Source organism: Sorex araneus, chromosome 5 (assembly GCF_027595985.1).
Source record: "Sorex araneus isolate mSorAra2 chromosome 5, mSorAra2.pri, whole genome shotgun sequence".
NCBI classification, from domain to species: Eukaryota; Metazoa; Chordata; class Mammalia; order Eulipotyphla; family Soricidae; genus Sorex; species Sorex araneus.
The window spans coordinates 33,692,803-33,708,416 of record NC_073306.1 but is presented as its reverse complement, the minus strand read 5'-3'; the positions used below and the strand labels follow the sequence as shown (position 1 = coordinate 33,708,416).

General features: G+C 47.6%; 1 protein-coding gene across 2 annotated transcripts; it reads right to left on the bottom strand.

The window, feature by feature from the left end:
• Positions 1 to 208: 208 nt before the first annotated feature.
• MED8 (mediator complex subunit 8) lies at positions 209 to 15,593 on the bottom strand. 2 transcript variants are annotated; one of them, XR_008630255.1, is made up of 8 exons: positions 15,554 to 15,593; positions 14,040 to 14,158; positions 13,065 to 13,209; positions 12,454 to 12,594; positions 12,190 to 12,271; positions 11,607 to 11,855; positions 10,443 to 10,671; positions 209 to 226 (listed from the first exon to the last, which is right to left on the bottom strand). XR_008630255.1 is itself a non-coding variant. In XM_004614185.2 (7 exons), the coding sequence occupies exons 1-7, from the start codon at positions 15,557 to 15,559 to the stop codon at positions 10,607 to 10,609; spliced, it is 807 nt and encodes a 268-aa protein (XP_004614242.1). In that variant the 5' UTR covers positions 15,560 to 15,593; the 3' UTR covers positions 9,195 to 10,606. The 2 variants fall into 2 exon arrangements, 1 of the variants encoding a protein (XP_004614242.1); XM_004614185.2 differs by lacking the exon at positions 209 to 226 and having other exon boundaries at positions 9,195 to 10,671.
• Between the last annotated feature and the right edge of the window lie 21 nt (positions 15,594 to 15,614).

Here is a 15,614-nt window from a genome sequence, read left to right as displayed (position 1 = left end):
AATCGTCTGATTTGGGTTGTTAGGCTGAAGTGGTCATCAAAGCCCTAGCCAAACAGGGCGTTCAAATTCAGTCCATCAAGATCCTCCGAGAGCTGTATTACAGATTCACCACCAGGATCTCACCATTCTACAAGGAATTGATCACTGATGTAAAGAGAGGGGTTCATCAGGGTGATACCATTTCACCGAAACTCTTCAGTACCCCCTCGAGAACGTCATGCGACAACTGGAATGGGAAGAAATGGGAGTGAAGATAGATGGTCGGCAACTACACCACCTCCGCTTCGCTGATGACATTGTTCTAATAACACCAAACATTAGACAAGCGGCACAAATGCTGGCTGACTTTGACCGCGAGTGTGGAAAGGTTGGACTACAGGTGAATCTCACCAAAACGATGCTCATGAAAAACGAACTAGTCCCTGACATTTCACTTGCTCTCAACGGAATGAACATCTCCGAATGCAGCAGCTATGTGTACCTAGATTGAGAACTCAACATGAAGAATGACTTGGCGCCAGAACTGCGCAGGAGGAAGAGAGCAGCGTGAAACACCTTCAAGAATGTTGAGGAAGTGATTAAGAGGACAAAAAACCTCCAGCTCCTGGCACATCTTTTCGATTTCACCGTTCTTCCTGCACTAACATATGCCTCAGAGACCTGGGCCCTACGAAAATAGGATGAGAACACTATTTGGGTATCCCAAAGAGGAATCGAAAGAGCTATGCTAGGAGTATCACGTTTTACTCAAGTGAGAGAAGGAATCCAGAGTTCTGACCTCTGTCAACGGTCAAGAATCAGGGACGCTGTCTCATTTGCCAAGGTGTCAAAAATCAGATGGGCCGGACACGTAATGCGATTCAGAGATGACCACTGGATTAGAGCTGTTACCAACTGGATTCCATGGGACGTCAAAAGACTGCATGGCCACCCACCTACGAGATGGTCAGACTTCTTCATCAAAACCCTGAAGAAATGGTTTAAGGCTCTTCCTGTTCCTGGAGCGAACAGATATCATTGGGCTACACTAGCACGAGACAGGGACGAATGGAGACATTACTGGCGCCCTCTTGAGCAAATCGAAGATGACAAGTGATACAAGTGATCTTAGATAAGCTTACAAATAAGCTATAATTTCAACTGAAACAGAAGGAAATTGAAGTTCTTAGCAGTAATTTGCCAGAAGTAATTTAATGGGTGCCTACATCAGAATTTGTCTTTTATTGTGTGCTTATTTTTTGGGATCACACCCAGAAGCATTGAGGGTTACTCCTTGCTCTGTGCTCAGGGAGCATCCAGGTGTGGCCTGTGGGACCATACGCAGTGCCAGGGATCAAACCTGGATCAGTTGCATGCAAGACCAAAGTCTTACCATTGTTCGACCCACTGGTCCCCAGAATTTGCATTTGTAGACAAGTAAACTGAAATGGAACTGTAGGTACTATAATGGAAAGGTGTTTGTTTGGATTTGTTGCCCTAATCACTGCCAATTGCGACCCTGAAACCAGTAAAAACAAAAGTGGTTTGGTTTTAGGATGACACCTATTAGTTTGGGGTGACATTTCTAGCTCTGTAATTTGGCTTCCTCCCCGTAGTGATCAGGGAACCATTTGGTGTCAGGGACACATTCTACATGCAAAGTATGTGCTCAGTACACCGGACGATCTCTCCAACCTACATTTAAGCCTGTTAAGCCTAGCCAAGTAGGGAGGGAAGAAGCAATAAAGGTTTTCTTTTTTGTTTTTTTTTTTTTTTATCTTTTTGGATCACACGTGGTGATGATCAGGGTTACTCCTAGTTGTGTATTCAGCAATTACTCCTGGTGGTGCTCAGGGAACCATATGGGATGCCGGGGATAAAACCTGGGTTGGCAAGGCAAGGCAAATGCCTTCCCGTTGTACTATTGCTCTGGCCTGGAAGCAGTAAAAATAGTAGGTTGTCCTGCATCACCAATGACCCAGGAGGTAGGAGCAAGAAAGATGAATACAGAAGTTTCAGGTAGGGGACGAAGCACGTGTAAACCAGAGGTGTAAGACAGGAGCTGGCCCCAGGTATTTCCTACAGCTAGTTCAGTGGTAAAAACATGACTTAAACCACAACCAAAAAAACAAAAAAACAAACCACAACCAACCAAACAAGGCCTGAAGGACTGGTGGTTGAATGTGAAGGGAAGACAGGCAAATCTGTAGCTCTGATCTCTATGTCCAGAGTCGTATACAGCCACCAATGAAAACCTGAGACCAAGTCTTCTAAAATGGACATTTCTGTTGCACAGAAAGAACTTTAGGAGTGAAAAATCTCCCTTAGAGATAGAATGGAGTAAAACTGTGGAACTGAGTCCTGGCCTGTTAAGAGAATTTAGGAAGGATGAAAAAGAATATTTCAGGGGAGGGATCAGCCTGTCATGTTATCTCAAATTAAAAGAACACAATTTAAGAACTGGGCTTTACCTCCAAAAATATAGTGTCTCCTCTGTGGAAGAAAATCCACCAAACTGGACTCAAACATGAAATTCCGTAGAGCAAGCCAATACAAAAATACTCTGGTGCTGGCTTCCATACCAGGAAGGGGGGTGAAATGTATACAAAGATGTCTCCTGAGGCCACACTCCTGAGCGGTGAGCGCAGAGAAGAGGTTACATCCTCAGAGAATTGGTCAATCACTGATCTAAGCAGTCACTGCTGAGAGCAGATTCTGACACTACGCTGAGGATGGCTAATGTTTGTCAAGCTCCGATTACCAGGCACTCTTCTATTAAGCACTTTCTATATATTAATACCCCACCTTTTGTTTGTTTGTTTTTGGACCACACTCAAGAAGTGCCTAGGACTTACTCCCGGATCTGTGCTCAGGGATCACTACGAGCTTAGGGAACCATGTGAGGTGCTGGGCATCAAATATGCAAGACAAGTGCCTTACCAGCTATACTATCTCCCTAGGTTCCCATACTTACCCATTTAAAGCTCAAAGCAACCCAATGAACAGTCACTATTATCATCCTCTCCAGAAAGAAACTGGGGCATAGAATTAGCTTACAAAGCTAGTCCACGACACAGCTAGGATTTGAACCCAGGCAGTTTGACACTAGAACCTTCTCTTTTAACCAAAATGTAGTATTAAGGTATTTCTCCAAAGTCAACTAATTCTTATTAGCAACAGTAATAGAAGCAACGACCACTTATAGGCCAAACGTTCTAATCTGACTGAAACACACATTTCTTGCCAAAGGTTAGACATCTCCAGGAGGAATGCTAATGCTGATAGTTTTGGGTGTCTGCGCTTGGGGGACAATGAAAGAGAGCAGGAGCGACCATCATTTTGCGTAAGGCACAAGTGTGGCACACAAGAGAGGCTGTAATTGATTTATCTGGTAGAGCAGCAGAGATGACTATCAGCTTCACCCAGGACTGACTTGTGAGTTGATGTCTAAAAGACTGAGTATTCATCAGAATAATGGGGCAAAGGGGAAGAGGGATGGAGGACAGTAAGAGGCTCATATTCAGGAAACCTCAAGCAGTTGGTATGCCTGGGTCTTGTGGGACAATAAACCTAAGTCAGAATTCAGGGGGTTAGAACACATGAAATTTCATTGCCCAGGAAATCTGAACTATTTTTCAACGGTTTCCAATGAAGAAAAGATAATGGGGAGTCTAGGGGGTGTTTTAACATTCCCAGGGAATCTGGTAGCTTAGTATGAACTCCTGCTAAGTCTCTAAAGTCTGTTCTCTCTACATACTCTATACATGGTATTTTTTTCATTTGCAATTACCTACCCTCCAGTAAACAGGGTGTCCCAGGATGATTTTATCTATGACCTTCAGTCTGCCTGGCATACTGCCCCTACAAGACCTGCCAGGTACAGTGAGCTCCATTTGAGAAATGTGGGAACATTAAGATGTGAAATACTTTATCTTAAAAAAAAAAGTATTACTCTTTTTTCTTGTGGTGCTGAAGATTAAACCCAGGTCTCATGCTTGCAGGGCATGGTACTTTAATATTGAGCGACATCCCTATCCTCAAAAAGATTTTAATCAGGCATCTGACATTCATACGGTAGATGAGAGAAAGGAGGTTAAGACTAGAAAAAGGAAGGCAAGCAGTACCTTTAGGATGGGAGAACTTGGACTTACACTATATGACAGATGAACTGAGAAGACAGAATTGAAGGACAGGGGACAGAGGAGTTTGGGATGGCTTGCATAGGTATGACTTAGGTCACTTCTAGAAAAACTAGAAATGGAACAGGTTGGAGGGAAGGATGACTGATTTGGATATTCAAAACCAGAGGTACCTGTGGATCGTGGGTAGGGATGCAGTACAGCAATGAGGCGTGGGCCAGAAAGAAAACTTGCCTGAGAGTATTGTACATAAAAGTGTTGATCATTTGATGGGGTTCAAAATAGGAGGCAACCAACCTTAGAGATTGGTAGAGAGGGAAATATTTTTTTTCATTCATATATATATATGGACTGGAGAGACAGTACAGCGGGTAGGGCGTTTGCCTTGCACGAGAGCTATCCGGGTTCGATTCCTCCGTCCCTCGGAGAGCCCGGCAAGCTAAGGAGAGTATCCTGCCCGCACAACAGAGCCTGGCAAGCTACCCATGGGGTATTCAATATGCCAAAAACAGTAACAAGTCTCACAATGGAAATGTTACTGGTGCCCACTGGAGAAAATCAATGAAGGGGATGACAGTGCTACATTGTGGCACTGTTGGGAAGGACAAGTAAAGAGAGGCTGCTAAAATCTCAGGGCTAGGACAAATGGAGATGTGACTGGCACCCAACCCTGCAAATCAATGAACAATGGGATGACCGTGATACAGTGACAGTGATATATACACACATGCACACAAGGCTCAACCTTTAACAACATGTTGGCGATCTCTTATAGAAGGGCTTAATGGCCCCTGGGTGAAACACATCAATCTTCACACTTGTTTCCTCTAAGGATACTTTTTTTGTAGCATTTTCATAGGTTTTTCATAACAAACAATACAAAATATATTATTTGGGTTCTGCTTTGGGGCAGGGATTGGGGTTTGGGATGGAAACATCCAAAATATGGTGGAAGGAAGGTGTAATGGTGGTGGGGTTGGTGTTTGAGTATTAAATGTAATCAAATATTGTGAACTACCTTATAAAATAAAAATTTCCATCCCTCTCGAAGAGCCTGGCAAGCTCCCCGTGGTGTATCCGATATGCCAAAACAGTAACAAGTCTCACAATGGAGACGTTACTGATGTGCGCTCGCTGGAGCAAATCGATGAACAATGAGATGAGAGCGCTACACATGCTGCCCCAGGAAGGGAAATGATGCAATTTCCAACTTAAATCTCCCTGGACTTAATTACTAAAATACAGAAATCATAAACTGCACGGCCGCGGACTTTATATCTCTTCATTCTTATCAATGGAAAACTAATTGTCAAATGTTTGCTTGTCAATAGGGCCGTATTTTTGGGGGATAAACAACAAGAATAGTGAGTTCTGTGTTGAAACTCCAACAACAATAGTGAGTTTTGTGTTGAAATATGGAATGTAATCAAGGTAAAGAGAAAATGTAGTGAAATTTATCAGTTATGCAGGTGGGGGTGGAGGGTTGGGGGTGGGGGGATGGGAGGTATACTGGTTTTTTTTTGTGTGGTGGAATATGGGCACTGGTGAAAGGACGGGTGTTTGAGCATTGTATAACTGAGACATAAGCCTGAGAACATAAGCCTAATCACCATGTGGAAAGTCTCAACTTTCCACATGGTGATTCAATAAAATAAATTAAAAAAAAAAAAAGAAATAGAACAAACAGAAAAAAAAAAAAGTGGTGGTCCTAGAAAGAAGAGGTAGAAGAGGCTAAGGACAAAGACCTGGAGAATAATGGCATTGAAAAAGAAGATCAAGGGGCCAGGCCAACGCCTCCACCCACCCACCCCCGCCCCCCAAATAAGGGAATGAAGACAAGAAGGGTATGAAAAAGAAATGGTTAGCAACACTACACTCCTATGGGGGTCAAGTGTGAGCAGTGAAAAAGGAATCCATTTAGCTCGTAGGCCAACAGTGACCTTTCAGAGAGTAGTTCCAAAAAAAGGGAGGCAAAGAGTGAACAGGAGGAATGGCAGGAGAGACACGTTTGCCGTGTTTTGAGAGTGTGGCTGTGAAGGAGTTGGGGGCATGGTGGGAAGGGGATCATCATGGAACAGATTTGAAAAGGACCTGAATCAGGACCAGCAAAATGGGTGCAACCCAAGAAACCAGTACAAAACCCAAAAATGGTCCACTGTTGGGGCACGGACCAGAGAAGGTAAAGAATCAGCATGTTGAGTGACTAGAAATATTAGAGTGACAGCAAAGGCGGGCAGCGGAGTACAGGAAAGGGAAGCCCTATGACTCTGATTTAGGAGGGAAGGTGGCTGCTACCAAAGGGAAGCATTTCAGCTGCCTTCACTGTCCTGGGAAGCAGGTGGGAAAGTGACTTGAGATGCAGTACAAGCAGCATTATACTGGCAACTCAACCTGACTCTCAGGGTAACTCAGCTCTGCTCTGAGGAGTTTTCACCAGAGAACCAGTGAGAGCTCGAAAACTTGGGGAAAGCGGTTTAGAGGGATGTCGCTATGCCCAACTGCAGGGGACAGGAAGGGAGAACTTTGGGGGGTCATTTGTAGCAGTTCATGGAATTTTGGAGACTGATTTAGGAAAACAAAAGTCTTATTTTATATAAAATGGCTGTGTAAGAAAAATGAAAGAAAATGAATGAGACAAATAGGCTTCAGAATCATGATTAGAGATTCCAGAACGAGGGAGAATCAGTGGAATCACCCAGAGGAAAAGCCAGCCCACGGAAGTTAGGTCCCCGGCTCGTGCGGCACCCGAGCAGGCTGCCACTGGCAGGTAATACCTGAGAACACAGAAGAGATCACGGTTCTGCAGCAGTGACGGACAGGAACTCGAGAGGAGACAAGAAAGACGTTAATAGGAAAAGAGCAAGTCTGTCCTGTGGGACAGAACCAGGTGACAGGATGCTAGGTTGTTGTCAGTTACACCGGTGCATTTGCCTCCGTTGCAGTTACAAAACCCCACCTGAAGGGTATAAATCTCTTCCCAAACCCCATGTTTCGAGGCTGTCAGGTCAGTGCCAAACAAAGCCTCCACAGGTCGGTATGGTAAAGAGGGATGATCGCCTCCTGCCCTATTCCTGGCCAATCACTGGTAGGCTCTCCCTAACACCACCCCCCGCCCAAAACCAGGACAGATGGAAGAAAACGCACAACCCTCAGTTTCTCTGGACCATAATCAGGAGTTGACTCAGGGTGGGCGTTGGGAAGGATTCAGCCTCCGTCCTGCCTGGTGCTGGGATCCACTCACACGGCTCCTGTGTCCACAGGGCACAGAGAAGACATTGTCCATAAGGAGGATTATTCTGTACAAGGAGCTCAGACAAAGGGAGAGGTTGTTTCCAGCTGCCTGGGGGACGTGAGGAGGGGGTGGGAAAGGGCCCAGCCGTGCACTACGGCATTCCTGCAGCGTTCCGCTTCTTCCCTTCAGCAGCAGGACGGGAGGTGGCAACACACCCCCACCAGCTCAGACTTCATGCCAAGGCCTGACACAGAGTAAGAAGGACGGAGCACTTAGTTCTATCTTATCTGCCTTGGCTGTTTCCCAAGGAAGTATAAGGTTAAGTAAGCCAGCTAGGTAGGGCAATAAAAGACACCAGAGGAGGAAAAGAATGGGGTGACTGGGGCAGTGAGTAAAGGGGAGGTCCAGCAGTGGCCGGATCCCTGCCTCAGGGCAGAGCTCAAGAGGGAGAGGTCCTAGCAATGGGTGTGACACTGACATCAATCCAGTCAGCTTCCAACTGTGGCAGGACAAACTCTGTGCTTGTGCCAAGGCCTCAAGGTTGCCTGCTGCGGCTGCTTTCTCCTTCCGAGACACAGACCTGGGAGGAAAACACCCTGATATCATCCCCCAGAGCCACGGTCCGCAAATCAAATGCAGCAGGGAGGCGCTGCCTGCTGGAGTGGAACGAGAGGGCCATCTTTTGCAAATCCTCCAAGCGAGTAAGGTCGCGCTTTCTTCAGGTGACACTGCATGTAGTTTCCCTCCCAAGAGAATCAAGTGTGATAGGGGCCGCAGAGGTGTTCACTGAAGCCAGTTATCGGGTTTTATGGGCTCCCGAGTTAGTGGTTTATACACACTGGAGGATGTGAGGGTAGGGGACTCAAAATGAGAACACGTGGCCCCAGAGTGAAGAATATGGAGTGCCTGGAGAGTAAGAAATAGGGATCAGAGATAGGACAATGGGTAGGGTGCTTGCCTTGTACATGGCTGACCCAGGTTCGGTGGGGGCACCCCATATGGTCCCCTGGCACCACCAAGAGGGATCCATGAGCACAGAGGCGGGAGTAACTGCTGGGTGTGATCCCAAACTAAAATAATTTTTAAAAAAAAGAGGGAGAGAGAACAAGGGCTGTTTCCTGAGAGGCACAAGACATACATAGGCAAGGCTGCCTGTTTCTGTTGGGCCATGGTCTCTCCCCTCTTGGCTGAGGACTCCGCTTCACATCGAACAGAGGGGATGAAATCTACAAGAGCTTGGGGCCAGAGGACCCAAGGCTGGAGCCCCGCAGCGAGCACCCTTTCGGAAAGTGCAGCGCGACCCCAGCAGGTTCTCCTGAGTTTCCGGCACAGCTGGAAATCTGGGCAGTACTGGTTAGCTCTGGTTTCAGTGGGCAGGGGAGAGGTGGGAGCCGGGAGCATCAGAGTGGGCCGACAGGCTGGTCAGGCAGTCCTGCAGCAGTGAGGGAAAGGTGAGGCATTGCCTCAGAAGGGCGACAGGTCCCAGTGCTTCCAAAGCTCGTGAGCATGAGCTTTTGGGTTGAGACTACTTTCTTGCCCTGACGGAACAGAAAGGACTGTGACCCTGGGACCGGGTTTTCAGTCCTTTGCTGCCACAGCCTGGCAGAATGCTGCCTGGCACTGAACCAATGTCAAAGTACTAATGTGAGAAGAAACAGGAAAGGCCGCTGGAAGCTCTGAGCAGGCCCTCTCACCTCTCAGGACTTTAGATCAAAGCCAATCAAAGATAAACTTTTCAAGGGGCACAGACTTGAATCACCTTGGAGCACCTTGAAGTCCTTGACTGATACTGTAACACCTCTAACACCTTATAGATCAGTTAGATACGCCTGACACAGTATCCATCGAGTCAGAAAACTTTATTTAGAAAAACCCTTTGTTCCTATTTTCCAGGATAGAGGGGGTCGCAAGCAGTCATCAGGAGGCTTAGGAACCCTCTTGGTGATTCTCAGGCAACCAGGCCCATGGTTCAATTTGAGGGGCTGAGGATAGTGCTCCTTGGGGCCTGTGGTGCCAGGGATTACCCAGTGACACCTGGTGGGTCATGTGGTACCAGGGTCACCTACATTGAAGGCAAATGCCTTAACCCCTGCACGGTCTCTTTAGCCCCCAAACTCTTTAACCCACTCTCTTTTCTTGCCTTTGCCCAAAGGAGAGCTAAGAACGGCAGTAGCTCCGCAGCTTTCTAAAGCATGAAGAAAATCATGGGCTGCTTCGCCCATCATCCATCTGGCTCCTCTAGCTTCTGGTTCAGCGAACGAGGAAATCCAACGAAGGCCAGAAGGGAGGCACTAACGGGACACTAATGCCTGATAAAAGATGATGAGAGCAACTCCCTTCTCCCTACAAAATAAAAGAAATGGAAGGGAGCCCAGGGATTTCTCTTGGCTCTGCACTCAGGGGTCACTGCTGGCAGGCTTGGGGAACCATCTGAGGTGCCAGAGATTAGATCCAGGTTGGGTGCATGTGATAAGCATACTCTCTCTCCGGTTCCCAGGAAGGGATTTTTTTTTTCCATTTGACATATTAAAACCTTTCTCACAGTCCTGCCTCACTTCCCAAGGAAGCTCTCACCAGCCAGTCCTTTGACAACTCGCTGCATACACACGGGGTGGGGCCCAGGACAAGGGACTCTGCGACTACTTTCTAGGTGAGAGCTGGACTGGCTTCTCAAAGGTGGAGAGCAGAGCAGGCCGGAGCTTCCTCAGACGCAGAGAGTCGTACCTGCAGCCCGGAGGGATGGTGAGGAACCCGGCCAGGCGGGCAGGCTTGCGAGACAGTGTGTTTCTAAGGTCTTAGTGGCTGCCAGACTTTTAAAAAGAGCTGAGTGGTCCATGGTGTTGTTTCCAGGGGTCCACCATTGAAGTGAAACAGCATCACATTAGACTAAGTTCTGGATTGAGGATTAAGAAGGGCAGTGGGCGAAAAGTGACTATTATTTATTGAGTACCCACTACTTCACATAGTTTGCTAAGTGCTTTACATTTTCTCACTTTAATCCTCACAACAACCCTATGAGGTAGGTACTGTTATCACTTACAAGCAAGAAAACAGCCTAAGGAAAACTAGGTCGTTTGCCCAAGATCACACACCTCGTCAGCAGTATGGATGAAATCTGTCCATTGCTGAAAGCCATTGCTGAAAGCCATTGCTGAAAGCTTCTCTCTTCTGCGCTCACTTAGGTTTAGCTTGGCAAAAACCAACTTCTCCACCCAATGCTGCAAACAGCGCTGGGATTGGAGGTTGCTGGCCACAGTCACCGCTGGTAGGGATGCATTGAAGCTGACTTGATATTGGTTTTTATTCCACTTGGCATTTTTCCTAAAAAGAACAGGAAGGACATCTGAATCACAGTAACTTTCATGACGATCAGAAGTATGTTCTCGCACTGCAAGGAGTAATTTCTGAGTGCGGAGCCAGGAGTTCACCCCTACACATCGCCAAGTGTGACCCAAAAAGCAACAAAACGAAACAAAACCTCTTGCAGGCCCCCTTCTGCCAGGTTCTCTATCTCAGAATCTCTGGCATTAACTCTGGGAGGCAGAGATCAGAGGTGTAGTGCCTTACCTGCCTCTTCTCCTAATGGTTAATTTAGGAAGAAAGGCGGCCAATAGTATGAAGAGAATATTATGGGTAACATGGGGGATTGCAAAAAGGGTCAAAACATCCTCCCTTATCTCTAGATTGCTTAGTCCTGGAAAATTAAGTTAAATTTTTGTGACCTCCATTTAATGTCAAAAACAAAAGAACACTGCATTCTCTTAATTGTCTTTTCTTGGGTGGTTTAGAAGAAAATGCCTCTTCTAGCTGCTTATACCTGAACTTCTCCAGATTAGTCTAATTACTAAAATGGGATAGGATAGAGGGGGAAAAAAAGACGACGTACAGTGCTGAAACTTGCTGCCCTGTCAATTCCCAATGCACAAACCAAATGGTATTTAACTAAGATGTCACTAGTTTCTCAACCTAAGAAAAGATCCTGACAATCACCTAATATCCAAAGGTAAGTGGAAGAGAGAAAGCTGAGACAGAGGTCTGAGATAGGACTGGAAAGTGAGAACAGATCCAGCTACTCCTCACTCTCTGGAGCCTGTTACAGATTCTCAAACGAGATTTTTCACGCTTAAAAAATTGCTTCTTGAGTCACAGTCTACGGGGCAGAAAAGAAGGAAATCTCCTGCTCTGGAGAGGAGAATCTGGCTTCGTCCTCCTCCCCTGCTCAAGGTCTGCTACCAGGTCACCTCCTTGCTCCTTACCTGGCTGACCAGCCTGGGCCATTTGCACACCACTGAGCATGGGCTGCTGCTGGCTTGGCGCTCCTGCCATCTGCACCTGCTGCAGTCCCGAGGCTCCTGCAAGGATTGTTCCAGCTCCCTGCTGGCCTGGCTGGCCAGGGCCACTGCTGCCTGAAGGTCTCCAGTTAGACAGCCCCTTCCCAAAGGCAACAGCTGCCACCAAGGCATTGGTGTCCGCTGGGTTAAATGTCTGCTTGTTCGGCCGGAGACCTGAAGGAAAAGGTATGTGGGGCTCCTGAAGCCGGCTTCTGACCCAGTATGAGCACCAGGGTTTGGGGTTCTGACACGAGCGGCATGCAGATTTCCTGCAAGCCCTGAGCAAGACCCAAGGGACTTCACAAGTAGCGCACACTTCTCCCTCTCTATTCTGCCCCTTCCTGCCACCTCCTTTTCAGGATTGGCCTTAAATCCAAAAGGCTAACCCAGAAGGGACGCACAGCCTGACTCTGCCAGCTCACATGTCTCTGCCTCACCCAAATCACCAGTCCTATTTCCATGAACTCATCCTTTATTTCATCTCCATAGACCACCGATCCCTTCATACCTCCACTCTCTGATTCTCGTTCCTCTTTGCTTATTTTCTCCAGAAGGTTTGAGCACATCTTATTCAAGCTCTGGATCTGCTTCTGAAACACACAAATTTATTCGGAAACTAGGGCGAGCAAGAAATGATTATGGAGACGTGACTTGCATGGACAACAATGGTGCATCCCTACCAACTGGGAAGCTAGCAACGTCTAGCACCTCACAGCAGGGGTCAGAAGCCAGGGCAAGCAGGGAGGGCAGTGGGGCCAGGGCTCAGTCCAACCTGGGCAGCATCAGCACCAATACGGGCAGCATCTGTCGTCAGTTGCTTCTCTTGCTCTTCTACCTCAGGGTCAGGCTTGGTTCTCAGGTGATCTGGGACAACCTCATGGCTGAAAACAGGTACTCGTCCTTCAGTCTGTCGCTGTTGGCACACAGATTTTACTGAAACTATGAGTATTAGTTCCCACGCAGATTCTACTGGGACTGTTAGAAATGCCTGGGACCTATTATATCTTTATTATATTATAGCTTTCTAGGACATTATCCCCTTCACACTAGCCTGCACACTTGTTTCCTCACACTTTGAATAGATTTAGGGGCATATCAGTTTTTAGTGACAGGCTCAGAGATAAAGTTACACAAGAACAGGCTTCTCCTTTGTGAGAGATGCTGAAAGAGGAGGGTCTTTTCGTTGGTGACACAGGCCTCAGGTTGACTATGTGAGAGTGCCTCCCCAGCTGCAGAAACGAAAAATCAAGGCCTCCAAACCACAATCCTCCCCTCTTACTGCCACACATTACTCTCCACTCAGAATACCTAGAAAACCAACTACTGTGGTCCAGGGTCTCAACTAAGAACTGGATCTCCGAAGTCAAACCCTTTTCTTCTTACCATGAGATCTTCATCTCGGTCCGGGGACAACACCAGAGGGATGATGACCTGGTTACGGAACAGTGGTGTCTTTTCATGCTTCAAGACCTTGTTCAAAGTGTTCAACTGTCCAGAGAGCAAGGCAAAACTATCGAGGACAGAGGGCCTGGTGGTGACAGGAAGGCATCAGAATATTCCTGTTATATTAGGATCAAAGGGATAGCATTTTGTTTGCTTCCTGTTTGGAGGCCATACCCGGGAACACTCAGGGCTCACTCCTGGCTCTGCGCTCAGAGAGTTACTCCTGGTGGAGATTCGGGGACCACAGAGAATGCTGACGATGGAACCTGGATCTACTGCATGCCAGGCAAGCACCCTACCTGCTGTACTATCAGCCAGCCCTCAAAGAGGTTTCAAACTAGGAATATTCATGAGTCTATTGATGGCTTGGACAGGAGTCAGACTAGCTCATGAAACTGTGGGGCTAAGAAACAGGAAAACACTTTGTTTGCAACAGACTTCAGAATGAGATGAGCAGGCTAAGAAACAGTGGCAAAACTGGAACCATGGCTACTCTGTTATCACCAAATATGCAGAAACTAGATGAAAGCCACTTTTTCAGTTGGGAAATATAATTTATATTTTCAAAATAGGCCGAATCTAAAGAACTCAACAATATCAGCAGCAAGAGATCCAGCAAGAAAACTATCCATGGGAGGACCTGCTCCTAGAAAAGTCAAAGGGTGAAAATCAAAAGCTTGAAATAATCCAGATTGGGACACGAGGCATTCATCTACTTCCTTGTCATTGAAGTCCTAAGCCAAACTTTGTCTGTAAAATATTGAGAAACCCAGCTCTTTCCAAATCAGATGTTGACAAACTGATCACTAATTCCATCAATGAGATGTCCTATCCACTTGGAGGCCTGGTTCCCCGCCCCCCCCCCTCACCCCGCCACCCATGGAGCCCTCCCCGGCTTACACCGGGAACCCTTACCAGGTTAGCCGGTCATACTCGTTCTCCAACTTATAAATGAAACTCCCCAGTGAATTCTTCAAATCACCCACTTGACTCAGCAGTGCATCTAATGACGCCTCAAGCTGCTTCTCTTCCCTCTGCACCAATAGGATGAGCTGGTTAGCCAGCTGGATGTGAATATGACACACACAGAGGAAGGCTGAAAACCCAGAGACAGTATGCTACCATAGTCAAGGGACACGGGATTTCACTGGCATGGGAGAGCCTGGCTGTTGGCTATCTTTGCTATGTGGGTTAGAGACAGCTTCAGATTTCAATTTGCTCACTTGACCTCAATTTCGCCTCTCTTTCATGCCCTCCTAATCCATGTCTGGTTTCCACCTGGATTAGGTCTACTCTATTTCCACTCATTAAGAAATTTTCACCAGACCTAATTTTTGAGTCTAATTAGTTTTTGTGCCCAGCAGCAGCACACGTCAACTTCCTCTGCCTGACAAGTTGCAGGTTGTTCTTGTCAATGGCACATGTGTAGGAAATCTACCTGCAGACAAAGTTTTCTATTAACACTAGCCTTGCAGCACCACTGCCATCGGACCCGCTCCCAATTCTATGTTTGCCCTCAGCGTTTGCTGTTTCAACTGCCTTCTTGCTTAAATTTATCTGCAATCTTTATTTCTGGTGTTCAGGGGCCACTCTGAGCTCAGTGAAGTAGGCGACTCAGAATTTGGTGGGCTACACAGTGCAGGAGATTCAACTGGGCCTCCAGCATGCAAAGCATACTCTGTAGCCCACTGGGGACCCCATAACTTGCACTCAAATTTTATCTCTGTTCCAATATTCTTGGGTCCTTTCCATAAACTTGGTCATCCTTCCTTATAAGCACTTGACACACGGCTCGATGCGAGAAACTAAGGGACAAGTGAACAGCAAAACAAACGAACAAATGCTCCGAGGTACCAGACAATTTAAGGCGCAAATTGTTCCCAACTGTTTTACTTCATGTCACCATTTCTAACAACCCCGGAGCACGCATGAGGAAGAATGATGCAAAAAAAAAAAAAAAACCACGATCTTGCAAACGTACTGGACGGGATCCGTGCTCCGGGGTTCTACCCTCAAGCCTCGGGGTAGGTAGGACGAGTCGAACTTTCGGCCACCACGGCTCAACAAAGCCTTCAGAGCCTTAAACTTCTCTCCATGCACAGCTCCAAGAGTCGAGGGCGGAGCCAGCCCGTCGCTCTCCTGGGCCCCGTCCGTTGGCCCGCCTGTCAGCCTTGCCCCACGACGGCCAGCAGTCGGGGCTGCCTTCGGAGCCTCCCGCCCTGATGGGCTGCACCAGCCGGGCTCCAGCCCTCTGCCCGCGCCGCTTCTGCTGCCGTCGCCTTCCTCGCACCCCACGTTTCTCTCTCCGCCCGCCCAGATCTCTGCCCGCTCCTCCCATACTCAATTCCTCACTCTCCCCGCGACCAGCCCACGCACCGTCCGGCGAGCCCACGCTCGCTAGTGGTCCACAACCCCAAGCCAGCCCTTACCTGCATTGCGGCGGCGGCGGCGGCGGCGGCGGCGACTTCCTCTTCCGGTTCCCTCCTCCCG

Excerpts from the sequence above, each read along its gene's own strand:
- MED8 (XM_004614185.2), bottom strand. Across the intron at positions 12,272-12,453 it reads TTGGTGCTGATGCTGCCCAG|AAGCAGATCCAGAGCTTGAA; the intron begins GTTGGACTGAGC and ends TGTGTGTTTCAG. Across the intron at positions 11,856-12,189 it reads ACGAGAATCAGAGAGTGGAG|GTCTCCGGCCGAACAAGCAG; the intron begins GTATGAAGGGAT and ends CTTTTCCTTCAG.